This window comes from Lycium ferocissimum, chromosome 8, assembly GCF_029784015.1.
Source record: "Lycium ferocissimum isolate CSIRO_LF1 chromosome 8, AGI_CSIRO_Lferr_CH_V1, whole genome shotgun sequence".
In the NCBI taxonomy this organism is placed as follows: domain Eukaryota; kingdom Viridiplantae; phylum Streptophyta; class Magnoliopsida; order Solanales; family Solanaceae; genus Lycium; species Lycium ferocissimum.
In genome coordinates this window covers 11,829,849-11,845,302 of record NC_081349.1, presented here as the reverse complement: position 1 = coordinate 11,845,302, position 15,454 = coordinate 11,829,849, and the positions used below count along the sequence as shown (strand labels likewise).

Here is a 15,454-nt window from a genome sequence, read left to right as displayed (position 1 = left end):
ATAAAGCATTCATTGCTAAGTCACCTATAAGATATTAGACTTAAAAGTAGTTCATTTCTCTATGCTATCCATCAAAAAGAAAGTCCGTAACTCTTAAAAATTAGTCGAAACCAAAGCATTCTACTTCTTTTACACAAAGCCCTTCATCATCAATAGTAAACTTCATGGCTTCTAGGTCTACACTATGGGTACAGCATAGCAGTAGATGAAGTGGGTAAAAATCACGGGAGACCAAAGCCTTAGTGGGTAGAGTTCTTTCGGTGTTTGTACTAGTGGAAGGTAACAAAGTACTCGATGGAATAGCCAAAGTGCTCCCAAACTGGCCCAAACACCAGCATTATCCAAAAAAGAGAGAGCAATTTCAAGAATTCCAAGATCATCATCCAAATATTTTGGAATTCTCCAGTGAAAAGGTCGTATATTTCTGTGCACATACACCATCTGCACATATTTGAAGCAATTTTATCCTTCTCAAGGAATGCACAAATTAGCAAGTATTCCAGTTCTTTATTGCAGCATGAAGAAGAGCAAAGGCTGGCAAAGTAACTTTAGTGTGAGCGAGTGCAACTCAAGCGTAGAGACCATGAACAATCCACCAAAAGCCATATCATCTGGAAAAAGGTTGATCCGCCAAGCATCAACTTGGACTTAAGTATATATCTAGACGTTCTCAATACCACTTAACTTCACAAGTTACAGAAAGAAAAAAACAAACTTGGAACATGAGCAATGAACTAGAACCTGGCATGGAGCTTTGTAACATTAGCCTAAGCAATTAGTCTTTTAAAGCATCAGTGGACTCCTGAGAGTTGCTCCAACACTGGCCTTGTGAATCGATCACTCATGGATTGGCGTAGGTGCAATACTAATAATGACTAAATATACAGGCATAGACAGAGGGAGCATAACACACAGTTAACATAGTAGGTATGTTCAAGAGCAAAGACAGGCCAGACCACCCAATAGGCATCTATTAAGTTGCTGATCACCATGAGGCATGAGCGCATTATAGTTACACAAAATTTCCCGGCTGGAAGTGACTCAGTAGAAATCACGCGATCCAATATCAATGCTACAGCTTGCCTGAACGTAGCAGCACCAGCCCTGAAAGAAATTGCCAAGTATGAGCACCCAAATGAAACAAGACATAGAAACTGAATGCATTGAACTTTCACCCATTAAACTCACTTTCGCACACTATCAGATGATCTATTGTTTTCAGAAGATGAAGAATGATACCAAGAGCTTGAGCGGTGTTGTCCTGAAAGTTTTAAAAGAAAAAAAAAAAGTTAATGCATATCCATTTTCTAAAGGAAGACCAACCACAACTCTCTCAAAATAACATTTCCCCCGTTATTGGGAACTGTTGAAGGAATTAAAAGAAGGATTTTTCTTAAGCTCCAGCGCTTCCCCTCATTTCTCTCCCTACTTTCCTTGTATTACATGTTATCACATACTCACTAGCTACAACCTAGGCTTTTATCATTCTATAATAAACAGCGGTATGTTTTTTTGTTATACATACTTCTACATATCATGTTTCACAATCAAACAAATGTTTTGAATTCATTAACCATGAATATAAGTTTTGAGCAACATTCAATACTCGCATACAAGGTGTTAGAACAAAGTTATGTGCTTTACAATATTGACATTCACAAGATAATCTGTATTCAGCACCCAAGCAACAGTATACTAATCTGTCTTAATTAAGCAGCCATATGCAAGAAATAGTAAGATAACATCATCAAGGTATAACTATGTACCAAACCGGAGCAACAGCTACAGAAACTATTCCCAGATTTAAGTGTTATGCCAGATCAAGAAATCAACATTTCAAATTCAACAATCTGCGGAAAGCTGCAGGCACACAAGAACAGAAACTTGCTACTTGATAAATGAATCATCAAATTAGTTTCCAGGAAATGTTCAGGCAGTCTTCATTTTCTTCATGAACAATTCAATCCGATCAGCAGCATCATACATATTCTTTTTTTTAACTTCCTGCAGCAATACACTGCATGTCTTGTATCGAGGAGTAATCTCTTGGAGGATCATATCTTCAAAAATAAGATAGGCCCATTCACATTTATTTGCTCTGCACAAACCATGGATAAGAAGTGCATAACTTGATAGGTCAAGACTTAGATGATGCTTATTAACAATGTCATTCACCAATATTTTCAGGAATTCATCTGACTTTCCAACTTTAAACCACAACTTCAGCAGCGGAAAGTATGACTGAACATCAGGTTTACAAAATGGTGAACTTTCCAGATCACTTAAAAATTCTAGTGCTCTTTCCTCTTGCAAATGATGGCAAAACATGGCAATGATAGTATTGTAAGTCGATGTATTGGGTTGAACACCATTTCTGGGCATTTCAACCTTCAAAACACGAGTAGCTTCTTGTAATCGGTGTGCCACGCCTAATGTATGAATCAGAGCATTGTAAAAAAGTGTATCAGGTTTACAGCCAACTGATTTCATCCTCTCAGCAATCTTAAGGGCTTCCTCAAATGCCCCTGACTTTGTCAAGAAGCACATGATGGTGGTGAAAGTGACAACATTTGGTAGACATCCTTGTCCTTGCATTTCATCGAGAAGCTCGTAGACTTTCTGGAAGTTAAATTGCTGGCAGTAGGACTTGATAATGGTTGAGTAGCTGATGACGCATGGACAACAACCACTGCCTTTCATCTCCTGAATTGTCCAGTACGCTTCTTCTACCCGATTAGCTTTGCACCAACCATGAATAAAAATGTTAAACGTGTTTGCATTTGGTGGGATATGCGACTTGAGCTCGTAGAAGATTTCACGCGCCTGTTGGACTCTATTTTCTTTGCACAGAGTGTCAAGTAACAAATTCATTGATTCCGTATTCTTCTCCAAACCGAATTTTCCCAGCTCATCAAATGTCCTCACTGCTTCTTTCCACTCTCCTGCACCCGCAAACCTTCTCATAACTTTGGCTATTGTATTAAGAGAAATAAGATGGCCTGCATGCATTTCGTCTATCAAAGAATGCATCTTTTCCATTTTCTTCATCTTTCCCAGTATATCCACCAACTTATCGTACAATTCCGGTGAGGGCTTGTAGTCGGGACGTGATTGTGCCCATCTAAAAACACCAAGTGCAGACTTCCAGTCATCTTTAAACCGATAAAGCACCCTACCAACAAATTTATCAGTGATCTTTATGGAATCACAATCCGGGTCAGAAAGCAATGATTGGACAACCTCAGCCTCACTGCTTCCAGGACTTATTCTAGCAAGTACAACATTAATATCAGAATCTCTTGCCACGTTCATGCAGTTCTGGGGACTTTCGAAACGAAAATCACTAGACAGGGTGGAAAAGTAGCTAAAGCAACTTCTACAGGCTACATTGGAAATGTTACAAACGCCAAACGGGAGAGAAACAGATAAGTGTCTAGTGGTTAGTTTTCTAAGATAGAAGTTCATGAGACTAGTATCAGTACCAGACAATACAACAACGAGAACTATGACTCAATCCCAAATTGGTGTTGGCCGATAACACGGCAAAGTATTTCTCGTCCCTGCATTTACACATTTTAAAAGAAATCAGCAATTTAACGGAAAAGAAACAAATTTCAGACCACAAATAACATGAGAGAGAAAAAAGAGAGAGAGATAGATTTTCTACTCCCTCTGTTTCAATTTGTTTTTTCTTACTTTCTTTTTTGGTCCGTTTCGAAAAGACTGCCTCTTCCCTTTTTTGGCAACTCTTTTATTCCAACTTTTCACATGGCATGTTAAATATCACAAGATTAAAGAGCATTTTGGTACATTCAAGAATCTTTAATTTAAGATTCCAATATCAGAAAGTCTTTCTTACTTTCTTATACTCCGTGTCAAAGTCAAAACCAGACAAACAAATTGAAACGGATGGAGTACTATTATTTGTATCATAGACTAACAAGAAGCACATTTCAACATCATTTCCAAATTTAAGACCTGAAAGAGAGGTTCTTTCAAACTGGGTTGTCAGTAAACTTTCAATATTAGAAACGACTCAAATCTACATATGTAAACCAGTTTAGTGATACTTTACCTATGTGTATATGAATTCTAAGGAGGCAACAACAAACAAGAACAACATACCCAGTTGTAATCCCACAAAATAGGGTCTGGCGACCGTAGAGTGTACGCAAACCTTACTCCTACCTCGTGGAGATAGAGAGGTTGTTTCCGTTAGACTCTCGGCTCAAGTAAAGCAGAAGCACAACGAGTATGAAAACATAAGCAATAATAAAAGCAGGATAGTAAGAAAACTGAAGCAGGAGAAAAAACAAGTAGTAATAAGAATAAGAAATACGAGAATAATAAAATAATAAAAAGACGAAAATAGTACTAATCCTACAGGTAATGGATTCTAAGAAGGCGTCACTAGAGATAAGAAAACCAGAGAGGATAAACGAAAAAATAAAGAACAAATTGTCAGACCAAACGGCATCTAACTTTTAGGAGTGATAACAAAAAAAAAAAAAAAAAAAAGGAGAAGATTTTGCGGTGAATTACCAGGGGAAGCAATACTTGTCGGCGTTGTGTTAGCAACTTTGCACCGGTGGTGGCTTTTCGGGTCGCTGCATAGTTTGGTTGGTATGGGCAATTCGCAGAATTGCCCTTCTTTGGGGGCTCTTAAAATTTTTCATATTCAAATCCGTCTCTTCTTTTTTGGATCGGCCCAAATTTCAGATACTTTTGTTAAGGAATTACGGCCCATTTACGTGTTTTGAACTTTTGATAATTCCTTCACATAATGGCAATTAGGATTTGACCAATTTAATGATTGTCGCCGCATATTGATGGTTAGACAAATTATTGGAGTCCTTGCATACTTTTTCAACCAAAAAAGCTTGATTCGAACTAAATTTTAAATTTTGTCAACCTAAAAATTTGGTGTTTCAAATGCCACTCGATTAAAATATATTTTGGCTTCGCTTATACGGAAACTCAATCGCTAATAGGGAACGGGGTGTAGAACCTGTGCTCGAGTTGTTGTGATGAAAAATTTTAAAAAAAAAGATAACTCTGCGGGTTCAATTATTCGCAGAGACTTTAGCATAACTTTGATAATTCCTTCACAAAGTTTAATTGGATAAATGATCCATGCCTACTATGTCAAAGAGTATATTTGATTTTGCATACTTTTAGCTTGATTCAACTAAATTCTTGCAATTATTAGGTAATCGAAAGAGTCAAGCGAAAATTTATGGTGTTTCAACACGCCACTCGTCCAAAATATATTTCACAACGTGATTGTGCTTACATGGAACATACTAATAGATCATACAATGGGGCTTGAGTGTAGAACCAATTTGTGTTATGTAAAAGTGTTGTTGAAGAAAGTTTTGCATAACCGGCATAACTTTAAAATTTTAATTATGCCCTTTATATGAGTATGCCGGGTTCGGCATAAAATTTGTAATTCCTTAACAAAAGTATGCCGGGTCCCATACACGCGATTCAACCCTTGTCTTGCGATATTTTTTTTTTAATTTTTGCGACCTTCGCGCGAAGGGCAAAAATTAAAAGAATACGAGGGGCATAATTTAAAGTAAAGTTTAAAAATTTAAAGACCCTGGCACTCCGCGCAAAAAATTGGGTTGGTATTACTCTACTCGGGCTTCGGCCCGTCTCTTCTTTTTGGATCGGCCCAAATTTCATACGGCCCATTTACGTGTTTTTAAGGGGCAATTCGCAGAATTGTCCTTCTTTTGGAGTGGTCTTTAAATTTTGTCCCTCAAATTGCTGGTCTTTAAGTTTTGCCCTTCGCCTAAAACTCATGGACTCCGGGGTGGAACTCTCGCTCAGTCAAAAATTTTTAAAAAATTCGCAAGATAGAGTTTGAATTTCGCTCTACCTCCTTCGGCAGACTTTTAGTTATGAGGGGACAGACTTTGCCTTGAAGCATATATGTTATTTTTTTTACTTTTCAACATAAACTTTTAATTATGCCTTAAGGAAAAGTTCCGCCTTATGAGACATACTTTTAGTTATACCTTAACTAAAAGTGTGCCCCATAAGACATAACTAAAAATATACCCCATAAGGCGGAACTTTTCCTTAAGGCATAACTAAAAGTTTACCTTATAAGGTAAAGTTTATGTCTTAAGGAAAAGTTCTGCCTTATGGGGCAGACTTTAGTTGTGTCGGATCCGGCATAACTTTAGTTTTTCCTTAAGTAGTGTATGCCGGATCCGGCATTCATGCCCTCCAGCCTTGCCTCGAGAAATTATTTTTTTATTTTATGCCTGAGCGGGGGTTCGAACCCAGAACCTCAGGTATTCGCCCACCTTTGCAAGCGAATGGCAAAACTTAAAGACCACAAATATGAGGGACAAAATTTAAAGACCATAAATATGGGGGCAAAATTTAAAGACCACCCCAAAAGAAGGGAAATCCGCGCAAAAAAATGGTTTTGAAGCCCTCGAGAATCTTTTGATTTTGGAACAAGCAGCTGAATTTCTTGGCCGATCTATACAAATGTATCCTTTTTCCTTCTTAGGCCACTATTTAAATTTTGTCCTTATTCTAAAAAGGCAAACTTACAGGAATAACTACCTTATCATAGCTTCTTAGCATTCGTAGCTACCCTTTTCGATATTACCATTCGTAGCTACCCTTTTCGATATTACCATTCATAGCTGTATTTGCGTGTATTCGTGTGTAGCATAAGCTGTATCTTTAAAACAAATCCCTTAATAGTAGGCATTAACTCTGGTTTAAATTAGCAAGATATAATAATATCTTTTAGAATCTGTTCCACAATTTTAGCGTCCATTTCCTTCTTCAAATACGATTCTCCTTCTCTCTTCCCTTGTTCGACAAACGTAACGTAAATTCAAAATTCAAAACATCAACAACAGAGGAAATACAAAACAGAGCCTACGATCATTCAACAAGTAATTCGAAAAATACATGATTTATAAATTCAAAACACTTAAAATTCAATTGTATTTTAAGTTTTTACTAATCGCAAAGTTTTTGTTGGATCATAATCAATTGTAGTAGTTGTTTTTTTTTTCCTTAATTGTCGAACTTTCGTGATTAAAGGTTGCTTTTTATTTCCTTTTCAGTTGATTCGTTTATTTTCTCCAATGTTGTTTGTTTTTCATTAGTGTTTTGTATATTTTTTTTATGTATTTGAACCAGTGATGAGATGCTAATCAATTTCGGTACATTCAAATAAATGGATGCATTTATTTTTGAACTTATGTTTGAATGTATGTGTATATTTGATTCTCAGTATTTGCTTTTTATTTGATTCATTGATTTTCTACACGGCTAATTTTGTTTTCATTAATGATCTCGATGTAATTTGTGTATTTGAACCTGTGATGAACTGCGAGTCAAATACGCATACATTCAAATTCGTGTATGAATGTTGTAGCGGGTCGTATGGAAGAAAAGAAACAAGGCAAAGGCCACAATCAACACACTCATAGTCTTAGTTTCTAATTTTTTTTTTTTTAGGGAAGAAAGGAAAAAAAAAGGCAGTAGCTAAGGGGGATGGGCAGTGAACAGGTAATCAAGTACCATAGGATGGAGGGATACATAAACAAACTACCAAACACACCAACATATTTCTATTTCCAATTTTTAAGGAGTCGGTAATCAAAAGAGGGGTAGAACTAGGGGTCAAGTGCCTTAGAAACCACACCTGTCCAGTGATGAACCAATTCAAATGCCAAAAAATCATTTTTTTTTCAAGTCTGTTTGTTATCAATCAAAGATGTCACAGGAGCAAATTTAAAAGTCTATGATCATTTTAGCTTAGTTTTAATCCCAGTAAGTCCAAGATAGGCAAGTTACAGGTTCATTAAAGCATTAGCAGGGCCTCAAAATAGCTCACACTTAGTCCATTTTGCAGAATTTGCACAGAAACTACACAGGTAGCAAGTAGAGGTTTCAAACAGCAGATAGGGACATGATACTATCCTAGGTCCAATTCAGCATATTAGACATAGTTTCAACTCAAATAAGCACATAAGGAGGGGTAAATGACAGGACTATCTTCAGGTTTCACAAATGGGTACCAAGAGGAAGAATGTAGACATCACACTTAACTCCTCAAGTTGGTTTTAAGCCCCTTTTCTGGGTATCCTACTTAGTCTAAGTGAGTTAGATGCACACATGAGTCTTTAGTAGTAAGGCAAGTACCAAGGAACGAATGACACATAAAATAGTATTCAAATCAGCAAGTAAACAATAAAGGAAGTGACATCTCAGAATAAGTATCACAATCAATCCTTCCAAGGACAGTTTGACCTTATTCTTAGTCCTTTTTTACTGATTTTAATGACCTGTGTGAAGCAGGGGATTTCAAACACACTATGGCCCTATATTGGTATAAAAAGAATAAGTTACAAATAGTAAGTTTCATGGACAACAAGTGAGTAAGACACAAGGAAATCTCAGAAATTCAGAGGTAAAATCCAAGCAGTCAACTTATAGACCTATCTCCAGTTTTTCTATTTCAAATTTTATACAAAAAGCGAAATTCTTTATAAAATTCTTACCCTTATTCTTTTTCCAGTTCCCAGGAATGAAGCCAACAAATACGTACAAAATCCAAGACACTTAGACTCTTCTAAGATCAAAATTTGACTACAAATTTTTCATTTTTCCTATTTTTACCAACTCTCCACCTAGACAGTCTCAAATCTATCAACCAGGTTTAGGAAAGATCACTTTTATCTTCATATGCCTAGCAAAGTTCAGAAATAACAAGACAAGGCAAATAAACAAGTGACTAGTCTAGTCTCAATCAAAGCAAATAATGTCAAATGGTTTTCAGAAATTCATCTTTACATCATTCTTAAGTTAACTAAATGGCAAAGAATCATTTTTAGTTTCATTCATGTCATAACAATGTGGCACAGAATCAAGTAGCAGGTCCAAAGTTGTTTCTTCTAAACCAATGTTAATTTAAGCAAGTCTAGGTCATATCACAGGTTTGTTGCTATTTTCCAGGCTTCTAAGTTCTTATTTTAGTCCATTCTTAAGTTGCAAAGGTCACAAATAATCACTTAAAATCTTCTTACTACATATCCAGTCTCATAAAGCATTAACAGAATCCCTAAATGAAGATTTATACCAAGATTTATTCAGAATTTGCCCACTGAAATCCAAAACAAGGAGTAGGAGTCACATAAGCGTCTTATTAGGTTGCAAAAAGTGATTTAAGACAAAATCAAACAAGTTCACAATAATCAGGGAGAATATAAGTCTGTCTTAGGTGCAAACATGTGTCAATAGAGTCACAGTAAGTCATAGATAATAGGAAAACTCACATAGAAACACTTATGAGTCCAAAGGAAACTAAACTGTGGCCATAAAAGGGTCATGATTCTATCCTAGGTCACAGAGATATTACACTTGGACTAATCTACACAAGAAGGGTAGAATCAATACACACATAGGTCTAAAACTTATAAACAAGAGCAAGTATAGGCAAATAAGTACTTTATTAGTTTATAAAACAACTTCTGGTCTCAGTTTTTAGAATGATGCTAGGTCAACAAAGTTCAAATCCTAATCAACTCATAGCACAGTTTCAGAAAGAGAAATTTAGCTAATGGTCAAGTCTTAAAGAAGTCAAACACACAGAAGAAAGAAAAAGAACTTAAGCTGCTACTAAGTCTATTTTGTTTTACTCTCTATATTCAGTTTTAACCCTTTTGTACTCCTACTTATCTTAACAACAAGAACACGTGAAATCTACAATCAAATTTCAAGCAGAGACATGAACAGTTTTCATAATAAACTAGGTGAGGGACCAGTAAAGAAGAGAAGACAGGCCATTACAAGCTAATGCTTATACTCCATAGTTTAGGAAAAACAACTCTTTTCTCTTCCTTTTTAGACAGGTTCAATTAATCAACATACACAGGTTTAGGAATAAGCTTCAAGATTTCAAAACTCTACTCAGCAAGAAAGTTTTAGGGAACTCAAACTACCTTTTCCAAAAATATTAGACTGCTTAAGGTGATTCATGAACAATAAGAGACATAGGATCAGTTTCAATTTCTATAGACTTAAGCTTGGCAAATTTCTAAAAAATTCAGGTTCTTTATAATGAATCCAAGTTGGAAGCCATGTATTAGATTTCTTAAAATCATTTAGATCAAGAACAATGCCAAACAAGCAACTAAAAACCGATTCAACAAATAAACGGTGGCAAGATCATCTTCATAGCATAATGATCAGAAATTATTGAAAACAAAGCTAAGTACCTAAATTTCTAATGAAACAGTACCAAGTTCTAACAAAAATCAACATAACAAAGCTAAAATCTTAAACAGCCTACTATACAAGACCAAATTCACTATACAATCAATCATGTCTTATCCTTTAGTTTCCAGAAATCCATAAAAACAAAGAGAACCTCAAACATGATTTAGATCAACTCAGTGACATTATAGCAACTTAAACATTATCAAGACTATATTACCAACTAGACTAAGGCAAAAATGTGATCAAATCAACTAACCAAAGTCTCAAAGCACATAATTAAACAATAAGATAGTTATTCAAGCTCATATTAGTGCTAAAATTAAATAAAATAAGAGAATAGTGATGTTACCTTTTTGTAGGGCAACCAAAAGATCAAAAGGAGGGGTTGAATCACAAACTTCAAACACCAACACCCCAAAAAAACCTTAAACAACCCCCTTGTTCTTGAATTTTTCATAGTAATAGTATTTTGGTATAATATCAGTGCAATAGTGTAATAATAGTAGATTTTTAAGCAGTATAGTAGTAATATAATAGTAGGATGGGAAGATCAATGTGACAATCGAACCCTACCTATTCATGAGAGAATTTTGGATCAAAAATCAGAACCCCCTCAATGTTACAATCCTATTCTATTTATAACATGATAATCTCAACCCTAGGGACAAAAATGACCAAAAGTGAAATCAGATTTCCCCCCAATTCCACAAACAAATTCGAATTTCAGTAAAGGACAACAAAATTTTCAACAAATTTGTATCAATTGTACCTTATCCAACAAAATTTCACACAAATGACATAATACAACTAAGAATCTAACTAATTATACCCTAAAAAATTCAAATAAAATCAGAAAATACTAGGATAGTATGCCTTGTCATCAATAAAACAAATTTATTAGATTATAATGGTGCAATAGTGTTGACACCTAATTTTGGCTCGACGTGCTTAAAATTAACGTTTTGGGAGGCCCTGATTCGTTAAAGAGCGCGAAATACATTTTTTACACATTTTTACATTTTTGATGATTTATCGATAATTGTCCTCATTTTAGGAGTTTTATCAATTTATTGTCATTTTTCAAGAATCATTATTTTTGCACATGTACAGCGAATACTACCACATTTTGTGCAATTAATAATTGCTTCTTAATTTTATAGCAGTACATTTTCATATCTTATACATTAATAATTACATTTTATACTTACACATGTATTAATTAACTATATTTTAGTACAGTCCGTCAGTGCAGAGAAAATCGAAACAATTAATTTTTAAACACAGAGCAAAAATTCGATCAAGTCAAGGTCTCGTCACCTTTTTAAAAGTTGACATTTGAGGTGATGGGTTGGATTCTTGGTTATTGTATTTTTACATAAGGGTTAAAAGGGGCAAAGGGGACAAGACACACACTTAATTTTCAGATTTTTACTCCTTCCTAAAAAAAAAAAAAAAAAAAAAAACCTATACATTCTCTCCCCTTCCTCCTCTTCACCCACAGCCGCCGACCACCACCCTCACTGTCGCCGGCGACGCCCCGCCCACCACCACAAAACCAGCCCTTCATCTTCCTCACCACACCCCTCCGTCTAACCCAACCACAACACCCACGACGACCCTACCACTGTTTCACACCACCACTCTGCCCCTCACCATTTCTTTTTGCTTTTCTCCTCCGTTTTCCGACCACCAGTTCACCAGCAAACAACTCCGCCAGCAGCCACAAACCACCATGACAACAATGCCTTCCACCCCCTTCTCGTCCCTTTCTCCATCGCTGCAACCAGCGAGCTCCACCAAAAAAATGACACACGCCAACAAACCTCCACAACACCACCACAACAACCTTCTACCTTTGTTTTTCTGCCCATAGCAGCCTTGCTGCTCTTCACCTCGTCACTAACTCAGCGCCACCACCGGCGAACTGAGTGGAATCTGGCCACCACCACGATGCCTTCATGAATCAAACGACACTAACCAACCTCTTCCTCTTCTTCGTTCATCAGAAAACAGCCATTAACGGCGAACAAAGCATTGCCCGCCTCATCTTTTTCTCTTCTTTCTCTTTTCTTCATTTTGATCTCGTTAACCAAGCTTCCTTTGTTTTTCATTTACAAATCTGTCCGGAAACCACCACGTGACCAGAAAATGCCATTAATAGGCGAGCAACGACGCACCTGCCCTCTGTTCTCTCCTCTTCTTCTCCTCACTTTCTTCTTGTATTTTTGTTTCCAGGTATCTCCGACGAAGCTCGCTGCTCCGATGAACTCGTTGGCCCAACTGATTGTTCTTCGCCCATGTTTTGCTATTTTTGTGCTTCTGTATTGCTGCTACAAAATTCTTTATTGTGTTTCTCATTTTAGTTATTTTTGCCATAGTTTGGTTGCTGCCCATTATTAGTGTTGCTATGTTTGACTATTTTTAATTATCTTTTACTAAATAATTGTTGGTTTTGTGCCCGCCATTAGTACTATGTTTAATCTTCCTCGGCCAACTCGCTACCATCGCGATTTCAGAGGCTATTGTTGGCGCTTTCACCCCACATATCATTTTATTTAAATTAATTTGGGCAAATACTACAACCAAATGGCCGATGATGAAATTTCCGTCAATTTTCAAGGCCTCCCATGTACAAAAGACGGTTTTTTTTTATTATTTTAAGTTCATTCATTATTTATTTAATTCATTCGATAGTTATTTATTCTCTTACTAACATTTTTACTAAGTGTTTATACAGGTACCCGGAGATACATCCCCAAGACGACACTCGGAAGGAACCTGAAGACTTCATCGAATCATTGTTTGTATTTACTTTCCGCACTTTTTTATAACTGTACAAAATATAAACTCATAATATAGTGGAAACTTTATCTTTGGAATGACGGGTTGATATATTTATTTACTTGTCGCCTTGTTTATTAAACTTAAAATTGTCATTCGCTTTAGGTAAGACTTAGGCCGTCAATACTTTCATAACTAGATTAAATTGACTTGGTATAAATACTTTGTTAAATAAATTCACACTTTTGACGTTTAGGCAAAAATATTAATCCATCCTTTATTTTATATTCTTTATACACTCTTAATACAACTTACATTTTATATTATTTCGTTTACACTAATACATATTTTAATTAAGTTAAATCCACATTTTGAGGCTAGGCAAATATTAAGTCGTCCATTTACAAATCTTTTATTCTTTAGAGGCATTACACATTTTCACTCATTTTTTATCCAAAATTCCTTATACTTATTTTTTACCAATAGTTTTACAATTATTTTGTTCCTTATTCTTTTGATAGGATATTCATTAAACAAACACTCTTTTAACTAAACGGTAGAAACAAGTCAAATAAACTTCACTTTTCTAAATAATTTCGTTATATAAAATCTTTACACCAATGAATATGCGTAAATTATTTTTACATTCTTTATGCACTAATATACCTAGTTATACAATTCTTTGTACATCTTAGGTTTGACGTACACTCTTTTACACTTGAAATATGTTCTTTATATGTTTAATATACATAAATTCTTTTAATATACATAGATGCACATTACATAGACGCACATTCTTTATATCCTTGATATATTTATTTTTACATAGTCTTGCATTTTTTTTAATATATTCTTAATATAGTTTATACATTCTTTACACTAACATATATATACACTCTTTGTACTAAGAGATATACTTTTATACTTACGAGGTACATTCTCTTTATACTCTTTTATATATTGTTTTTTACTATACATTCTTTATGAATACTTGATAATTGATATAATTACATTTTTATACACTGTATATACTTAGTATATTATCACCTAGTGTAGCTTTTCACGAAGTCTTAACATTTTGAAAACAGGTAATAATAATGATAAACAGATAGATAATCCCCCTCTAGTGTTCAGTTAAACTAAGTCTAAAGACTGTTTTCAGGCAGGCTTTGAGGGATGCTTAATACCTTCCCCTTGGGGTAAATAAAACCCTTATCTAGAATCTCATAGGTTTCGTGGACTAAAATGGAGTAGACACACAAATACATATAGGTTTCCTGATTTTCCTAAAAAATAAGGTGGGAACTCTAACTCATTTTAAACCAGTTAGAAGAACCGGAAAGTTGCAAACTATCTTGGACCTGTTCAAAATAGAGCATAACAAATAGTACTAAAATCGTACCAAACAAGATATCATCCCCAAAAAATGGTACTCAAATCAAACGAATTCTTTGGGAAATTACCCTAAGTTCCTCATTTAATGTACATAGCGCACAAGTTGGTTAAGGGCTCAAGGCCCCACCCATGGCTACTATGCACATGAGAAACTCGAGCAACATCCCCAAAATAATCCAAATTTGAGGCCAACTATTGAAAATTATATGAAATTAAACCTGAAAGTGGTGAGAACTCGTGACAGGGAACAAAGCCCCTCAAAAATCCGGCGAAGAACAGCCGTGGATTGGCCTAAATTGGCCATCGACGGCGGACCCCTAGAGCAAAAATAAATCGCCTGAGAAAGAGGGGAGGAGGGGTTGGGTTAAATGAAATGAAAATGTGAGGGTGTGAAGTTTGTTTTAACAAACTTCACACCCTTTCTTTTTTAAAACATTAACTCCCCTTAGTTTAAAATAATAAATTAAAACCCCCTCCCTAATTTAAATCATATCAAACCATATATTAAAAATACTCATTTTACTAAGTGAAATAATTATTTAGACAAATTAAAATTCAAAACTGGCAAATTTAAAATATTATCTTTAAAACAAGCTCAATATTGACATAGTTCCGGGGATATTAAAAAATGCGAAAAAATGCGGTCAAAATGAGCCGTAATTAATATGTTGTTTAAATTAATAATTTTCTCGGACTAGACGGAGCGGGATGAACGTAAATAACTCGTATTTCTTATATTTGTCAGTTTTTTTTAGGGAATAATAATTAAAAGTCATTTTTACAATTTTCTCGGGATTTTAAAATTTTAAAATTGAAAGGAAGTGTCCTTACTCCGTCTTGACTCGAAAAATTTGAAAATTAAAATACGCATCTCATGAGGTAAAAATTTGATGTCAACAAATGTTGTATGTATTTGTGTATTTGAAACAGTGTTGTATATGTTTGTATGTATTTGAATAAGTGATGAACTGCGAATCAATACACAGACATTCAAATTCGTGTACGAATGTTTGTA

General features: G+C 35.2%; 1 protein-coding gene and 1 long non-coding RNA gene across 4 annotated transcripts; both read right to left on the bottom strand.

The window, feature by feature from the left end:
• Positions 1–1,549: 1,549 nt before the first annotated feature.
• LOC132067244 (pentatricopeptide repeat-containing protein At3g04130, mitochondrial) lies at positions 1,550–14,826 on the bottom strand. 3 transcript variants are annotated; one of them, XM_059460407.1, is made up of 2 exons: positions 14,658–14,826; positions 1,550–3,268 (listed from the first exon to the last, which is right to left on the bottom strand). In XM_059460407.1, the coding sequence occupies exons 1-2, from the start codon at positions 14,741–14,743 to the stop codon at positions 1,930–1,932; spliced, it is 1,425 nt and encodes a 474-aa protein (XP_059316390.1). In that variant the 5' UTR covers positions 14,744–14,826; the 3' UTR covers positions 1,550–1,929. The 3 variants fall into 3 exon arrangements, with proteins under 3 accessions (XP_059316390.1, XP_059316388.1, XP_059316389.1); XM_059460405.1 differs by having other exon boundaries at positions 1,550–3,560; positions 14,658–14,799; XM_059460406.1 differs by lacking the exon at positions 14,658–14,826 and adding an exon at positions 4,543–4,586 and having other exon boundaries at positions 1,550–3,560.
• Positions 3,483–11,177, bottom strand: LOC132067245 (uncharacterized). The gene is made up of 2 exons (XR_009417098.1): positions 6,998–11,177; positions 3,483–4,410 (listed from the first exon to the last, which is right to left on the bottom strand). It is a non-coding gene; the product is annotated as an uncharacterized LOC132067245 (long non-coding RNA).
• Positions 14,827–15,454: the final 628 nt, after the last annotated feature.

Coding starts and splice junctions, on each gene's coding strand:
- LOC132067244 (XM_059460405.1), bottom strand. CDS start 3,465: ATGAACTTCTATCTTAGAAAACTAACCACTAGACACTTATCTGTTTCT.